General features: G+C 46.3%; 1 protein-coding gene across 1 annotated transcript in view; it reads right to left on the reverse strand.

Annotated features, from left to right (window-relative positions):
• The window catches only part of LOC115381250 (ribonuclease inhibitor-like), a 53,079-nt gene that overhangs the window by 14,182 nt on the left and 22,199 nt on the right, over positions 1 to 16,698 (reverse strand). The window contains exon 5 of the mRNA XM_030082537.1: positions 7,016 to 7,198. Coding sequence (XP_029938397.1) covers positions 7,016 to 7,198 — 183 coding nt within the window. The remainder of the gene's footprint in view (positions 1 to 7,015; positions 7,199 to 16,698) is intronic.

Here is a 16,698-nt window from a genome sequence, read left to right on the forward strand (position 1 = left end):
AAGACACACAAAAACGTCTTTTCCTGTTAGAAACTCACCAAGCGCAGACCCTTCAGACTCTTGCTCTTGTTTGATTGTTGCTTTCAGACTATGGTTAAAGTTTATCTCCGTAATCGAAGATACAAAAAGCAGCAACGCTGATTTCCGAGGGCCTGCGGGAGGGGGGCTCAGGGGAGCCATCTTCACCGTGTAACGTGAACGTGGGAAACAGAGCATTTTCACGGGTGCGGGAGGGGCTGCCTCTCTGAGCAGCAGAAACATGAGGAAAGCTTAAACACGCAGGCACGAAGGAAAAAAAACGCTTTGGGGGTGTTTTTGGTGAGTACATAACTATATAACAAGGTTAAAACATACAAAAAGTGAATTTTGCATGATACAGCCCCTTTAAGGACTGGGGGGGCTCAGCCCCCAGGAGGTGCCAGGATGACAGTGAACATAGCACACAAGCACAAATCTTCACCAACAGCTAACAAACACTGAGAAATTATCTCAATTCTTCTTTCATAAAATCCAGTAACCCTGACTTGTATCCAGATCCTTCCAAACTGCCTCCATCACCTTTTTGAAAACCTCTGTATCAGTAAATAACCTGCTGTGCTGTGTGAGCTCCCTGCTGCTTTAAGGGCCACACTTTGTGAAAGCAGCCTGCTGTTAGCTTAGCTGTTAGCCACCAACAAACAAACTACTTTTGAACAATTCGTTCATACTCCAAGATCATGAGGCGGAACAACATCTCAGCTTCTGAGATCCTTCTGACTTTTTGGGTTTTAAGCAGGAGGTGTCAGAAAAGTTACCACAGGGAGAACTGGCTTGTGGCGGCCAAGTGTTCATAGCGACGTCGCTTTTTGATCATTCGATGTCGGCTCTTCCTATCATTGTAAAGCAGAATTCACCAAGCGTTGGATTGTTCACCCACTAATAGGGAATGTGAGCTGGGATTAGACCGTCGTGAGACAGGTTAGTTTTTCCCTACTAATGATGTGTTGTTGCAATAGTAATCCTGCAATTTAAACGCTGTGCGTCTTGGACAGAACCAGACAGGTTGTCAGGACACTTGTCTGAAAACTACCTTGAATCAGTGTTGAATAAAATGGTTCCGTTACATTTGACATGGTCTCGGCTTTGACTCGGTCTGGATACAACACGGACTCGGTTTCTGTGGTCTGAACTACAACTCTAGCAATAGGCATTAATTATTAAAGATTAGGATCGAATACATCACATGACCTCGTGGACTCCGCCCCTTTTCAGTGGAACTCGGGGCCAATTTGTTGATATCATGAGATACACTGAACTATGAACTAGGATCCAAGCCCGAGAGCATGGGGGGTGAAGGACATTGTTGGAATTGCTCACAGAAATAGAAATGCATGCATATTAAAACAGCTACAGGAGAAGTTCTATTACATTTCACTGTATTTTGGAAGGTTTAAAATTGGCTTCATGTTGATATTGTCAGCATTTTCTGTACAAATTGTTTTCCTTGTTGTTCCTTTGTTCTTCTTAAAAAGTTTGGAGCTCCAAAGAACTGAAGAAGAACTGGTTCTTTCTGCTCCCTGATATGTTCTTTGATCTTGTGGAGAGATGAGTTGATGTGAAGACCAAACAGAAGCAGAGTCCAGTGGAGGACATGTCAACAGTCACGGTTACTGGACAGAAAGCCAACAAGTCCAGAGTTTGCAGAGTTGCTGAGAGTTTGGAGCTCCAGCTGGGAGATCAGTGACAGCTTGATCCAGGAGAGATCAGCCTGCTGTGAAAGCTGAAGGTCAACATGGAGCGTGTCAGAGGTTCACAGTCAATGATCCACTGCAGCTCCTTTCTTCTTCTAGCAAGCTTTGAAATGTGGAGCTGCACACGGCTCTGCCACAGTCACAGGACTAAAGACCAGAGAAGAAATTATAGTTACAAGACGTAACTACTGTTGAGGTGAGGACTAGGCAAACCAGTTCGTTCAGGATTATGCAATAAACAAGATGGTGTATCGGTCAGGATACAGGAATGAGGCCGATGTTCCTTTGTTGGACTGTGAGGGTCAGTCCATTTATTGCGGTTCACAGGCAGTGTTGTAACAGTCTGAAATAAACATAAATCCAAATGAATGTAACAGACTCAATTTGTAACAAAATAAACATATAAGAACATAAATCCTCATAAATTTGCTCTCATGAGCATGTATTTACATAACAATACACACAACAAGCACCAAATCATATTATCAAATGTCCAACAAATCCAGATGCTTCAGAACGCCTGACAGATTCACTCTTCAGCATAGGCGGATCTGGGGGGTGGCTACTTGGGCTCAAGCCCCGGATGTTTTGTCAAGAGCCCCGGATCGCGGATCCGAGCTGGTCTGAGTATAATGTGCAGTACTGGAATTCACCAGAGTGGCAGCATGCGCTGGAGAGCAGCCAGCAGTCTGTCGCCTGTCCAGAAGAAGAAGTGTTCACGTCTATGCGCGCGAGTCGCTGCTCCTTGATTCTCCTGCTACCAGAGTCAACTCATAATGGATATCAGAAGCTTTTTCAAAAAGCGGACGTCGCCACCACCAGCAGCAGCAGAAGCTGCTACACAGATTGACGTTCCCGGTTTGTGAAACTCTGACTGATTTTGCTCGCTGGCCATCAGTATTATCCGTTAGTAACAACAACAACACAACCGCACTGAAAATGAAAGACAGCAAGATCAATGTTACATTCCAGGATAAGACAAAAACCCCTTTATGAAATATGAATGAAAAGTATTACTAGCAAAATGATTAAAGTATTCATTGTGCAGGAAAGTGCTCCTGTCAGTGTTTTGCCATTATATAGGACGTTTTTGGATTATTATACTGTATATTACTACTGCAGATGTTTAAGCTTGTCCTAATTTTAGCTAATATGTACACTTTTGGGTGGTTCAATCAACAGTTAATGATGTATTTTTCAGCTAATCCAAGGGAGTTTAAAACAGTTCATTTATTTAAAGAAGAGGGAGAATTTTCTAATCTCATCAAGAAACATTTCAAACATTTAAACTCAATATATCAGTATGTTTCATAGGTTTTATCTCTAAATATTTTTATTTATTTTAGTTCATGTGTGAGTGAAGAGGAAAAGACAGGAGATGACCCACATTTAACATTCAAAAAAAGGCATGACAAGACATGAGAACAGCTCTGAAATACTGTATTTAAAGAGTAACAGAGACAGAAGAGAGGAAGGAGTGAAAGAGTGAGGGGGAAAATGAACAGGAAATCATGAAAAATGTGCAGAGAAAGCAAGAGAGAAGAGACAGGAGGTTGAAGACAGGACTTGAGGACAGGATTGAAGAACAGAGCAGTAAAGGAAAGCAGAGGTGCCAGCCAGGATCACAGGCAGCCTGCAGTAAGGAAATAAGGTATTTTATTTCTTTAGTTTATGATCAGTCTGAATAACTTTTGTATTTTATATTTTTTCTTTCTGTTGACATGAGGCATAAAACAATGTTCTTTAAGACTTCTGGTGGTAAGACATTTGCGTCATTAAAGGGTCTGATTTTTAAGTGTTCTCCGTGCCTTTCTCAGCTTTGAATTGGTGGTAAGTTGATGTAAAAAAAATAAAATAAATAATAAAATAAAAAAAAAGATGGTGTAGTGTGCGTGGCACAAAAAATGCCGGAAAAAATAAATCGGCATCTGCACCCTCAGGGCTAAGCCCCTGATCTCCTAGAATCCCAGATCCGCCCCTGCTCTTCAGGTAATATCCATAAACCAAATGTCTCAAATAACAAATGAGATAATGGTGCCACCCTGTGGCCAAAGAAAGAACGTAGCATGGAGTGACGTGCACTCCGCGGATATCCGCCCACACACGCTCGTTATGGCCGCGACTCCCGACGGAAAACATTAAACTACTTAAAATATACAAAATATGGAAAATATGAACCAACACAAATACTTAAAGGAAGATAATCAGCTGGGATTACTGAGGAAGGGACACCATCTTCAATCGCTGGACAGCGTTGATGCAAATCAACTCGCAAGGAACATAATTATAACTAGAATTTGGCAATCAGAGAGCGCAGACCTCCGCCGCAGCTCAAATCAGTCACCAACAACCATAAGAACACCATATATAATCACACATTGTGATCAGGGGTGTGATCGGAGCGGAGCGCTGCAGCGTGCGGTGCCTCTCTCTGTCGCCCTCTCTCCCTGTGTGTGTGTGTGTGTGTTTATCTGAAAAGGAAAAGCGACATCATTTATGTTATTTTACTTCATTTTAATTTGAAAATTGACCGGATTCTCTCGTATTTTCCGTTCCCGACTTCCTGTGTGGTGCAATCTGCTCTGTCCAGCTTTACAACTGGCGGTGCACGGCTCGCGGAGAAAATAGAGAGGAGCGGAGCGCCACGGCACGAGCCGCTACGCACACACCGCAGTCCCCCACGTCTCCTGTAGGAACCGTCAGATAGGTTAACAGGGGCGCCGATCTGACAGTCGGTGCTCGGCGCGTCCTGTGTGAACCAGGCGTTTGTCGCCCCCTGTCGGTGGGCCTGCCCAACCATGTGAAAGACTCCCTATCTCTCAATGATAAAGAATCCTTTAAAAAAATTCCTGGATCCAGACAGTGATCCGAATCATCACCAAAATGTAATCAATTCTAAGTTAGCCCAAGACCCACCTTTCCACAAAGTTTCATTGCAATCCGTCCATTACTTTTTCCGGGATCTTGCTAACAAACCAACCAACCAACCAACCAACAAACCGACGTGATTACATTACCTCCTGGCGGAGGTAATCAACACATGGAAAATATGAAACAGAAACAGGATAACTTACTTCTCGTCAATGACTTAACACACCGTGACTAAGATGAACATCGGATGGAGAATTCAGAAGGTAAGGACAGCGAACGGCGGAAAAACTCACTCAGGAAAACAGGAAACATTCACTTCCTACTTCTCGCGACTACGTCACATCCTCTTTCCATCAACAAGACAATAAAACAGAACAAAACGTAGTCTTTAATACAACTACAGTTCTACGAGTGTGTGCGTGCCCACCTACGGGCTTCGCAATTGGTACCCTCCTTTGGCGCGCACGGAAGTGCGGTGAAAGGTGGGGGACTGTGCTCTTCAGAAAGCCCAGAATGTCCGGGTGCAGACACAGCATCTCCATCTGTCCTGGCACTCCACATCACTTGACGGGAGAGAAAGGACGGTGAGGAAAAAAAGAGACCCCAACCGGGCTGGGCACGGGCCTGCCGTGTGAGCGCGGTGGGAAATAAAGGATTGCAGCTCTTTACAGATGTAACGGGCCTGACGGCCTTTAATATTGACATGTTTAACAGCAGACACCGGTGGACGAGAGGATGGAGCCCTCCATGCAGGAGCCTCGATCCGCCTCGGAGCCCCAGTAGGAAGAGGAAGATGCGGTCCGGTGGTTGGCTGGTTGGCTCTGGCCAGGCGCCGCGGGATCCCAGGGGGCAGACCTCTTCCACTTCACAGGACGCCGGCGGGACTGACTCTGACCACGGCAGGGCTGGAGATGAGGGGCGAGCTGCTGCGAGCCTCTGGCCGCTGCCTCCAGGCGGTTGATGATGACCTGGATATCACTACTGAAGAGGGAAGCAGTAGAGAGGGGCAGGCCCAAAAGACCCTTCTGGTCCCATTCTGCAAGGGAGGAGAGGCCAAGCCACAGGTGTCTCATACCGAACTGGGCACTGGCCATGGCGCACCCTCCGTCAATCGCGATGGCCCAGCACATCCTCATCTGGACCTCAGCTGTGTTCTGGATCTCCACGATGTCCTCCGGTGACAACTCTGAGTGCTCGTGGCAGAGGTTACCAATGGAGCTCAGGAGAAAGGTCATATTGTTAGCTAACGCAAACACTTGATTGCCATTAGCATAACAGCAGTCCAGAAAGGAAGCCATGTGCCTGTCTCTCTTAGAGGGCACCATGGGCTTACCACCGGGCCAGGGGGTGGAAGTGTGTAACAGGCAGAGTCTCACGGAGTCCTCGATGACCGGGACTCCAGTGACACAGGGCCAGCTATCCACACAGCAGTACTCACGATAGCCTTTCACCGGTCCCTTGGCGGTGAGGAGCGTACCCCAGTCTCGCTGGACGTTTGTTTTGGAATGATGGCACGGCGGGACATAGCACCGCAGTCCGGGGCCTGGCCCGCGACTGGGTCACCAGCCCAAGTGCGAAGTCATGTGGCACCGGCTCGGGAGGCTGCGGCAGGAGTGCCAGCCCGGTGCGGTCTGCAGCGGCGATGAATAACGCTAAGAGATGTTCCATCGGCTTGCTTTGACGACTTGCTCTGGATACAGTCGACAGGGGAGTCATCGTGCCGCTTGGACCTCTCAGACCTGTAGGAATCACGGCAGCTCTGCGGGTCCCCGCCCGTATTGGCCCAGACGGTGAAGGCGGCAGGAGTAGCGGCAAAGTCATCGCCGGTCTCGTCAGTTGCGGAAGCAATTGAAATAGCGCTCATGATGGCAGCTCGGCGCTCGGTTTCTTCAAGCAGGAGAGCGAGGCAGGCTGGGCAGGAAGCGCGCTGACTCTGATGCTGCAAGCCGAGGCAGGTGAAGCAGCGCTCGTGCCAGTTTTCTTCTAGCAGCGGACTGTCGCAGCCACGGCAGGAGAAAGGCCCGACGCCGGTAGGCGACAGAGATCGGGCTGGCTTCTCCATCTTCGTTTTTTCTTTTCTTTGTCCTCGTGCTCGTAAGATAAACTCAAGGCTGAGAAGAAAGAACGGAGAGCTGACAGAAACACCAGGTTATATCCCCTTGGAGGGGGGCGTGGGCATGCGCCAGCGCGCGGGCATGATTGGCACAGCGACTCGTTTGATCTTCTCAGTGTCTGGCTGGCGCCAAGAGAGGGTACCAATAGCGAAACCCTTGGGTGGACTAAGCACTACACGAAGTAGAAGGCTCCGTTTCTCCTGGAGATCCACAGTGTAGATCACTCGCAGATCAGCCTGATGTCTGCACTTAAATGTCAACACAACTTTCACTGAAACACACTCAAACATGGAGTCTGACCTCAGAGTCTGCAGACCACAGAGTGAAATCTCCAGAAAACCACACAGCTGCTCAACTGCTGAATCCTGCAGACGGTTCCGACTCAGGCACAGATGTTCCAAATGTTCCAGGAGGGAGGGGTTGGACTTCAGAGCGGAGAACAGAGAAGAACAGCTGATCTCTGACAACCTGCAGTCCTCCAACCTGAATAAAGAGAGAAAGAAGTGAGATTAGAGGACAAAGTTTGATGTTGAAGTCATTGAGAGCTGAAGAAGGTTCAGACTGGAAGAGTTTAGAAATGTAAAGTCCAAACAGCTGAAGCCAACAGGAGGAGAAGAGCTCTTTTCAGACAAATCTCAGATCTCCAGCTCACAGAGCAGCTACACACCGAGGACTTCTGCTCTTTTTCATGGACACACATGAGCTGAGTTTAACAACAAACACGAGGAAACAAAGCCAAATTTACTCTGACTGGACAACTCTTGATTCTTTGACTCCAACAGATTGTACCTTCAGACAGTGAACTGACCTCAGAGTCTTCAGTTTACAGTTTGGACTCTCCAGTCCAGAACACAGAATCTTCACTGATGAAACCTTCAGTTTGTTGTTACTCAGGTCCAGATGCTTCAGATGGGAGGGGTCAGACTTCAGAGCTGAGGAGATCACTTCATAGTGAAAGTCAGACAGCCTACAGTAATGAAGTCTGTAAAGACACAGAGAAGACAGGAAGTTGCTTTGAGAGAGGACACTTTGATGGATTCCTCCTGTTTGACATAAAGATCTTCAGCGTTTGAATTTGGTTTCGTGTTCACATGAAGGAGAGAACATGGAGTTCCAAGTGTTTTGATTATGTCCTGAGTTCTAAATGTTGAAGTGAAGGTGTGGAGCAGGGTTGGATGTCCTGCTCCTTGAAAAACAGTTTCTGAACATCTGACAGAGGTTTGAGTGATTGAACAGCTCTCATAATTTTACACTTCACTGAAGGACATAAAGTGTCTTCAGCTGCTGCTTCGTTCTAAAAGTGGATTGGTTGTTCTGTTTGGACGCCCTCTCGTGGACTGAACATGTACGAACTACTTGATGCTGATGTTGTTGAGGGAGAACACAGTAAATTCATGGAGCAAATCAATTATTACTCATACTACCTCAAAAATGTTCTTGAATATTTCAAATATATTTGAAGAATTACAGACCACAATGAATCTAATAGGAATAAGAAGAGTGACAGCTTGATTTTATAGCTGAGAAAAGAAAGAAAACAAAAACAACAACAAAAAAGTGCAGTGATCAAAATTACAAGACAAAAAAAACAATAAGATTTTTAAAGAGAATATTCATTTTTGATGCTGCCAGTGAGGTAGGTCGGTGGAGGTAAAAATAAATAAATAAATAAATAAATGTACAACCAAAACAGTGTCACTCTGTGTCAAAGATATCCAGAGAGTTAGCTGACATTGTCAGTAAACTGACAAAAGCTATAAAGGATTTTTCTCCTGAGGATAGTGAAGGAATCTGTGAGGTCACCCCAAATAATGCAATAATAGAGTTAGGCTCAATATTGTTCTTGTAAACCTTGCTTATTGATGCATCTGCTTGTTGACAGCGTTCGCAGGTTGGGTCAATATTGGGAGACATTTTAGAGAGTCTAACTTGTGTAGATGTGCACGATGTATAATTTTACATTGTATAACAGAGTGTCTGGCACAGATTGAGGAATGATGTACTCTATCCAAAATTTCATTCCATAACTCATCACTCAGTGTGAGCCCCAAATCCCCCTCCCAAAGAACCTTAATTGAATTCAAAGATGCCATTCGCAGTGAATTAATTTGAGCAAGTATATAATGAATCATGTTTTTTAACGAGGGAGCCGACTGAAGAAACACATCCAAAGAGGAGTCCTGTGGCAAAGATGGGAACGAGGGAAAGGTTTGAATGATGAAGCTTTGTATCTGCAGATATCTGAAAAAAACTTGTTTTAGGAATTGAGAATTTATTGTCCAGCTGTGAAAAAGTTGCAAATGAAAAGGTCCCTGAATGTTTTGATACCTTTACTCGACCACATATTAAACGTGCCATCAATTAACGATGGAGTGAAGATGGGGTTTGAGACTACAGGGGTTAATGTGGATGATATTGTAAGATCATGGCTACACTGGAATGTTTCCAAATTTTTTAAATTGTTTGGACATTTACATTATTTGATTAACCATTAAAAAAGAAACGTGTGGGTGCATGAACGAGGGCAGACAACAAGGCACAGTGATATACACAGTGATATACACAGTGATATAGTTGAAAATTTGGAAGAACCATACCTCCCAGTTTTTTGGGCCTTTGAAGAAATGATTTTCGTAATCTGGGAGTCTTATGATTCCATATCAAGTTTGAAATGATTGAGTCTAATTTATGGAAAAAGGATTGTGGGATAAAGACTGGGAGGGTCTGAAAGAGGTATAAAAATCTAGGGAGAATGTTCATTTTAATGCTGTTGATTCGGGCAGCGAGGGATAATGTCAGCACCAACCAACAGTCAAGATCATTTTGGACTTGTGCCATGAGAGAAGATTAGCCTTGAAAAGATCTTTGTGATTTTTGGCGACCTGTACTCCAAGATACTTAAATTGTTTATTGAACTTAAAGTTCAAGTTATTTGGTTAAAAGTTCAGTGTGTTTAACGGATATTCCAGAGCAGCTCTATTTAATGGGAGTAATTCACTTTTATTCAGATTTAGTTTGTATCCAGAGATTGCTCCAAAAGAGTTTAAGAGGGAAAGAACAACGGGAATTGAACCTGAGAAGTCTGTGATATAAAGGAGAAGGTCATCGGCATAGAGTGATACTTTTTGTTCTTGACTGCTTATAATAATGCCCGTGATCTGATTATTACTACGCAAAGCAATAGACAAAGGTTCGATGGTCAAGGCAAACAAAAGAGGACTGAGCGGACATCCCTGACGAGTTGAGCGGTTTAACCTAAAGTACTGAGATTGGTTATTATTTGTTCTAACTGAGGCTATTGGGTCCGAGTACAAAAGTGTTACCCAGGAGATAAAGTTTGGTCCAAAACCGAACCTCTCCAGTGTAAGGAAAAGATAGCCCCACTCAACTCCATCAAACAACTTTTCTGCATCCATAGAAATAACAGCTTGAGGGAGTTCAGATGTGGGAAGATTGTAAATTGTGTTGAATAAACGCCTCAGGTTGAAGAAGAAGTGCCTATTTTCAAAAAATCCTGTTTGATCAGGGGAAATAATTTCAGGTAACACGTTTTCTAGCGTTTTCTTCCAAAAGCAATTTGATTGAAAATATTTTTCAAAATACTCTAATTTTCATTTTAAATTCATGAAGTAGTGAATTGGAAATATAGCAAGAATAATGAAGCTTTCAATAAATGAATAAGTGCGTTTTCATGGTTTGTGCTCCATAATCTGACAATCAATGATCAAAATCATTTACTGCAGCTGGAGTTTCTTCTTGATGGATCATTGAGGAACATCTCCACAGAGTAACTACAGAAAGTACTTCCTACAAACATCACTGAGATATTGATCAGGACGTGGACTCACCGAAATTTCCTGCAGTTCCTCACAGCTGGGATCAGTCTCTGTCGTCCCTCCTCTGACGTGTTGTACTCGTTCAGGTCCAACTCCTCCAGGACCTGGTCTGACATCTGCAGCATGTAGGCCAGAGCTGAGCAGTGGATCACAAAGAGTTCCTTCTCTGATCTGTTCTCTGACTTCAGGAACTCTTGGATCTCCTGATGTACTGAGAGGTCCTTCATCTCCACCAGACAGTGGAAGATGTTGATGCTTCTGTCAGGAGACATTTTATCACTGTTGATCTCTTTCAGGTTCTGGATGACTCTCTGGATGGTTTCTGGACTGATCTCTGTCTGACCCAGCAGACCTTCTAAGAGTCTCTGGTTGGATTTCAGAGAGAGGCCATGAAGGAAGCAGACAAACAGGTCCAGGTGGCCGTTCTGACTTCTGAGGGATTTCTGAAGCACCTTCTTCAAGAATTTGTCCAGACACTGAAAAGCATCATCATCATCATCATCCTCAATCTGAAAGATCCAAGATGGGAGATCAAAATCCTCATCCTCATCCTCATCATAATCCTCTTCCTCATCCTCATCCTCCTCTCCGATGAAGGTCATCAGCACGTCTGTCTTCCCACTGGTGAAACAGTGGAACATGAAGACTGCAGCCAGAAACTCCTGAACACTCAGATGAATGAAGCTGTAGACGGCTTTCTGGAAGATCACAGACTCTCTCTTGAAGATCTGAGTCCAGATTCCAGAGAACAATGAAGCCTCAGTCACATCCAGACCACACTGCTCCAGGTCTTCTTGGTAGAACACCATGTTTCCTTTCTCCAGATGTTCAAAGGCCATCCTGCCCAGCTTCAGAAGAAGCTCCCTGTCAGCCTCCGTCAGCTCCTGTGGACCCGTCTCAGGTCCTTCATGGTACTTGAGCTTCTTCCTGTGTGTCTGAACCAGCACAAAGTGGGAGTACATGTCAGTCAGGGTCTGGGGCAGCTCTCCTCTCTGCTCGCTGCTCAACATGTGCTCCAGAACTGTAGCAGTGATCCAGCAGAAGACTGGGATTCCACACATGATGTGGAGGCTCCTGGATGTCTGGATGTGGGAGATGATTCTGCTGCACAGCTCCTCATCACTCAGCCTCCTCCTGAAGTACTCCTCCTTCTGGGCGTCAGTGAAGCCTCGCACTTCTGTCAGTCTGTCCACACATGTTGGAGGGATCTGATGGGCTGCCACCGGTCGGGAAGTGATCCAGACCCGAGCCGAGGGCAGCAGATCCCCCCGGATGAGGTTAGTGAGCAGCAGGCTGACTGAAGACTGCTGGGAGACGTCAAGCAGCCGCTGGCTGCTGCTGAAGTCCAGAGAAAGTCTGCTTTCATCCAGGCCGTCCAAGATGAAGAGCAGCTTGCAGACAGCCAGCTCCTCTGCCGTCACCTTCTGGAGCGCCGGATGGAAAACAGCCAGCAGCGAGAGGAGGCTGTACGGCCGCTCTCCCAGCAGGTTCAGCTCCCTGAAGGAGAGCACCACCAGCACACTGACATCCTGGTTCTCCAGGCCCTCGGCCCAGTCCAGACTGAACTTGTGCACCGAGAAGGTTTTTCCACTGCCGGCCACGCCGCTGGTCAGAACCACTCGGATGTGTCTGAGCTGCTGGGCCGAGGCTTTGAAGATGTCCTGAACCCTGATGGCAGTGTGATGGAGGCTCTCCTTCCTGGAAGCTGTCTCCAGCTGCTTCAGCTCAGGTTCCCTCTGAAGCTCCTCACTGAGTCCCTCTGTGATGTGGAGCTCAGTGTAGATCCTGTTGAGGAGGCTTCCTCCTCCTGCTTCATCACTTCCTTCAGTCACACGTTCACATCTCCTCCTCAGACTCTTCTTATGTTCTTCTAGAAGCTGCTGCAGACCAACACCTGCTCACAGACAACAACAACAATCAGACTGCACACAAACAACAAGCTTTCATGACTCAACAACACAACAAGTCCAGTGAAGACAAACCAGTCCCTCAGAGACACATGTCCACTCTTACTTGGTGCAGCGACGCTTCTGGATCTTTCTGGCTGCTCCTCACAGACATCACTGCTCTTCTTCTCTCTGTGAACACCAAGCAACATTTACTCTGATTAACACAACACACAGCAAAGACACAAAGATCCAGTTTGATATAACAACATGGCTGGTTGACTCTGCTGAGTGTCTCAGCTGACACAAACTGATGGTTTGCATGCTTTCAGTCTGTTCAGATTTGTTCTCAGATGTGTTGAGGAATCGACATTTTGAAAAACTGAAACTGAACTGGGCGACTCATCGTGGTTTTTGGTTGTGTTTTGTGACAAAGTTTCTGATTTTAACAGCTTGTGCTCGACTTCACGCTTCTCTGATGAGAAGACTCTGCCGAGTGTCTGAGCTGCTGACCACACCCACACCCACACACACACACAGTAATTCATGAAGTTAAAGGGACTTAAGGCAACTTTTCAATATTTACCTCAGTGCTGCCGCGATAGGTGTTGCGGGGAACTGCAGCCACCAGCCAAGGCGGCACGGGAGCGCGCACAAACATTTTACAGAATGTCCGTCTTCACAGCGCTGCACCAGGGATGCTCCTGCTGTTTACTACGTCGCGGATTACTGCAGGACCACAGCGCATATTATGTGATTTTTGTAAGCATCCATTTTCACTCCCAAATGCAGCTGAAGTTCCCTCCATGAATCAAACGCATATCCAATATTTATTCGGGTGCCTGCCCGGCTTCGGTCATATTTTTATTTTTTTTTATTTATTTTTTTGACTCACGAGATAACGCAGATAATAGGGCTGCGTTAAACGATTACTTTTGTAATCGATTAATCTAGGAAATAGTTCTTCGATGCATTGATTAATCTAACGATTCATTTTTAAATCCGTCGCAGAGCTCCTCTCCGCCTCCGTGTTTATGCGGCGGGTCCCCGCGCGCTCCGCGGCCGGCACAGAGCGCGTCTCCGCCCGGGAGCGGAGATCCGGAGCTGCCGCGCCGCGGCTTGCTCCACGGAGGCGCGTGAAGCAGGCGGCGGCTTCCACGGGCCGAGTGGAGCTTCCCCACGGAGGCTGACGGGAGAGCTCCGGATCTCTGCCGGCGGAGACGCGCTCTGTGCCGGCCGCGGAGCGCGCGGGGACCCGCCGCATAACCACGGAGGCGCGTGAAGCAGGCCGCGGCTGCTGGAGCTCTCCCGTCACCGCCGTGGAGCAGCTCCGGGCCGTTTACCCAATCGGCCCCAACTCAGCAGGGAGCGCTGCTGAGACTGGCCGCCTGTGAGTGCTTTGGGACGGGGGAGGGGCTCACGCAGCACCGCTGCTTGCTGAGAACAGCGGAGACGTCCAGTCACGTCTCCAGAGCACCAGGAAAAGCCGCTAAATTTGTCACTAGTTACTTTTGACAAAAAAAAGTCGAAAAGAGGCTTTGGAAAGTCGCCAGATTTAGCAAGAAAGCCACCAAGTTGGCAACACTGCCCGCTCCTGATCCCAGCAGTGTTTGAGTCCGTGTCCACGGCGGCCATGTTCTTCCTGTTCGGCAGCGCGCATACAGCGTCAATTTACGTCACATCCCCACGATTGCGCGGGAAATTTGGACCCCGAACAGCAACAAATTATTTGGCACACAGCCTGTATAAGGCAACAGACAGATACGCGGATTGGCCTGCTATTTTAGGTTTTTAATGCTTCACCACCCATTAGCATTGAATAAAGTGTGCATGTGTAGTTTTTCACAAATCTTGCCTTAAGTCCCTTTAATCATAAACACAACAGTAAAGAGGTGAACCAGCTCAAAGGTCAGACCCTCACAGCGCAATAATGTTTATGGACTCTGGACTCTGCAGGAGCAGCTGACGTCTCTCACCTGTCCTCAGACTCTGATCTGTCCTCCTCTTCATCCACAGCAGACATGTTCAGTCAGGCTGAGAGAGAAAACAACAAGGATCAGGACCAACCTGTTCCGCACACGCACATGCACGCGCAAGCAAGCACACACACACACACACACACACACACACACACACACACACACACACACGCACACGCGCACACACACAGAAAATGATTCAATGTTTGTCAGCAGTTAAAGACTTACTTCAAGTTTCAGATCTCATAGAAACATAAGTTCAAACAGAAAGAAAAGTAAAAACATGCACTCAGAGCCAATGTTTAACACAAAGCATGAAATCAATCCAATATGAGGAGTTGAACACTTTAAGTGACTCAGATCTAGTTGGACAAACTTGTCTAAACTCTCAGTGAGACATTGAGGCTCATTAAAACTCACCTTTTCCTCACCAGCAGTCAGGATGGAGCAGAGATCCCTGGAGACACAGATGGAGTTTCAGACACACATCTGGAGTTAGAACGCTGGTTTGACAGCAGAACAACAATCAGAAGAATGAATCAAACCTGGAAAAGTAACTTCGCAACACAATGAGGAAGTCTTCTCTCCAGCAGGAGGAACAAGGAATGTGGGTGGAGCCTCAAACAGCAGGTTGCCAGGTCTGACACTAAGTCAGTCTCACAGCTCAAAACTGACTCAGAAAACCATGTTTAATGTCCAGCAGCGCTGCTCCCAACACAGTGGACTCTAATGTTAAAAAACACCTTGATCATTCAGTGAGCATCATTTAACCCTTTGGAGAGACTCTAACAAGGTTTGGAGGTGAAACTGATCACATTTTAAACTGATTTCAAGACTCAAAAGTTTAAAACAATCTTTAAAGAGGCTCACATTCTGACTTCATGTCTTTAAAAAGCCTTCACAGTTTTGTCATCTCATCCTGATCACTGCACGGTGTTAATGTCCTGCAAGAAACATGTTTCCGTCAGAAAAGTGATGAGTTTTGTTTCGTCCAAAAAGATTCATTTGGTCTTCAAAGTTATAATCCAAATCGAAAGTTCTTTTTCACAGACCAGTGTGGTATATGAACAGCGCCATCTGCAGTCCGACTTCTTCAGTACAGCTTCCCAGGTGTGTGAAAGCAAAAAGGCCCCCTCGTCCCGGCCTGTTTTATCCAGCGTCTGTGTTTATTCTCCTCTGTTCCGATGACTCTCGTTCCATCCCAATCCATGATGTGATTTTTCTCTTTTACAATGATCCGAAATGGCCGACTTAAGTTGTTCCTGTTCAGCTTTTCTTTTTGTTGCTCGTGTTAATGCTGTGGTGGTTTCTTTCTCACATTCTGTTTTGTGTTCCTTTTTCCGCGTGCTGAAGGTCCTCCCTGTCTCTCCAATGTATGTTTTGTTACATAACTTACATGGAATTTCGTAGATTATATTGCATTTTTGTTCCGGTTGTATTCTGTCTTTGGGGTGTACGAGTATTTGTCTGAGTTTTCTATATGGTTTTACTGGAGTATTGATGTTATGTTTTTTCATTGCTCTTTGTACTTTCTCTGTGACGCCCCTGATGTATGGTAGGGTTACCACTGTGGTGCTCTCGTCTACGGAGCCCCTAAAGGGACATCAAAAAAATTATTTTTTTTAGGGAGTTCTACGTGCTCACGTAAAGCTTTTAAGGGCGCATGTAAAGTTGTTTACGTGAGCACTTATAACTTTTAAGGGAGCACGTAGAACTCAGCTCCCGTCCATACGCTCCCGTCCGCACGGATCCCTCCGGGGACATCTGCGCACAGCGTTGGGTGTACACCGGTCACACCACTATACGCATGCTCCGGAGCGCTACAGCAAACATGATTGCTGGTCTTGATTCAGCTGCACCGGCAGCGGATGGCACGGCTATATTCATGGTTCAGAAGTCCCGCAATTATGGCAAAAAAGAAACTTTTCCGGATTCTGGATATCGATCCTCTCAGGTCTGAGGTGGAGGTATATAAGGAGGGGCTCTGTGGATGACTAAAAACTGGAATTAAAGGAGGACAGAAACACTTTTTCTGGAGGAAGATCACGCCGCAATGAGCAGCGTCACCGTGGACGAAAGGACACCGGCTGAGGTTTGAATAGGTCCGTTCATGTAACCCTGATATCCCAAATAATGAGGCTGACGCAATTACACAGCTCATATTTTTATTGTTTCGTTTATTTATGTCTCATACAGTAGCTGCACCATGGCCAGGTCCCCGCCCCCCCCAACACACACACCCAGTACCGGACCGGTGCTGAGCAGGACACGGGACCGAGCGG

The sequence above is a fragment of the Salarias fasciatus genome, chromosome 3, assembly GCF_902148845.1.
Source record: "Salarias fasciatus chromosome 3, fSalaFa1.1, whole genome shotgun sequence".
NCBI lineage: Eukaryota > Metazoa > Chordata > Actinopteri > Blenniiformes > Blenniidae > Salarias > Salarias fasciatus.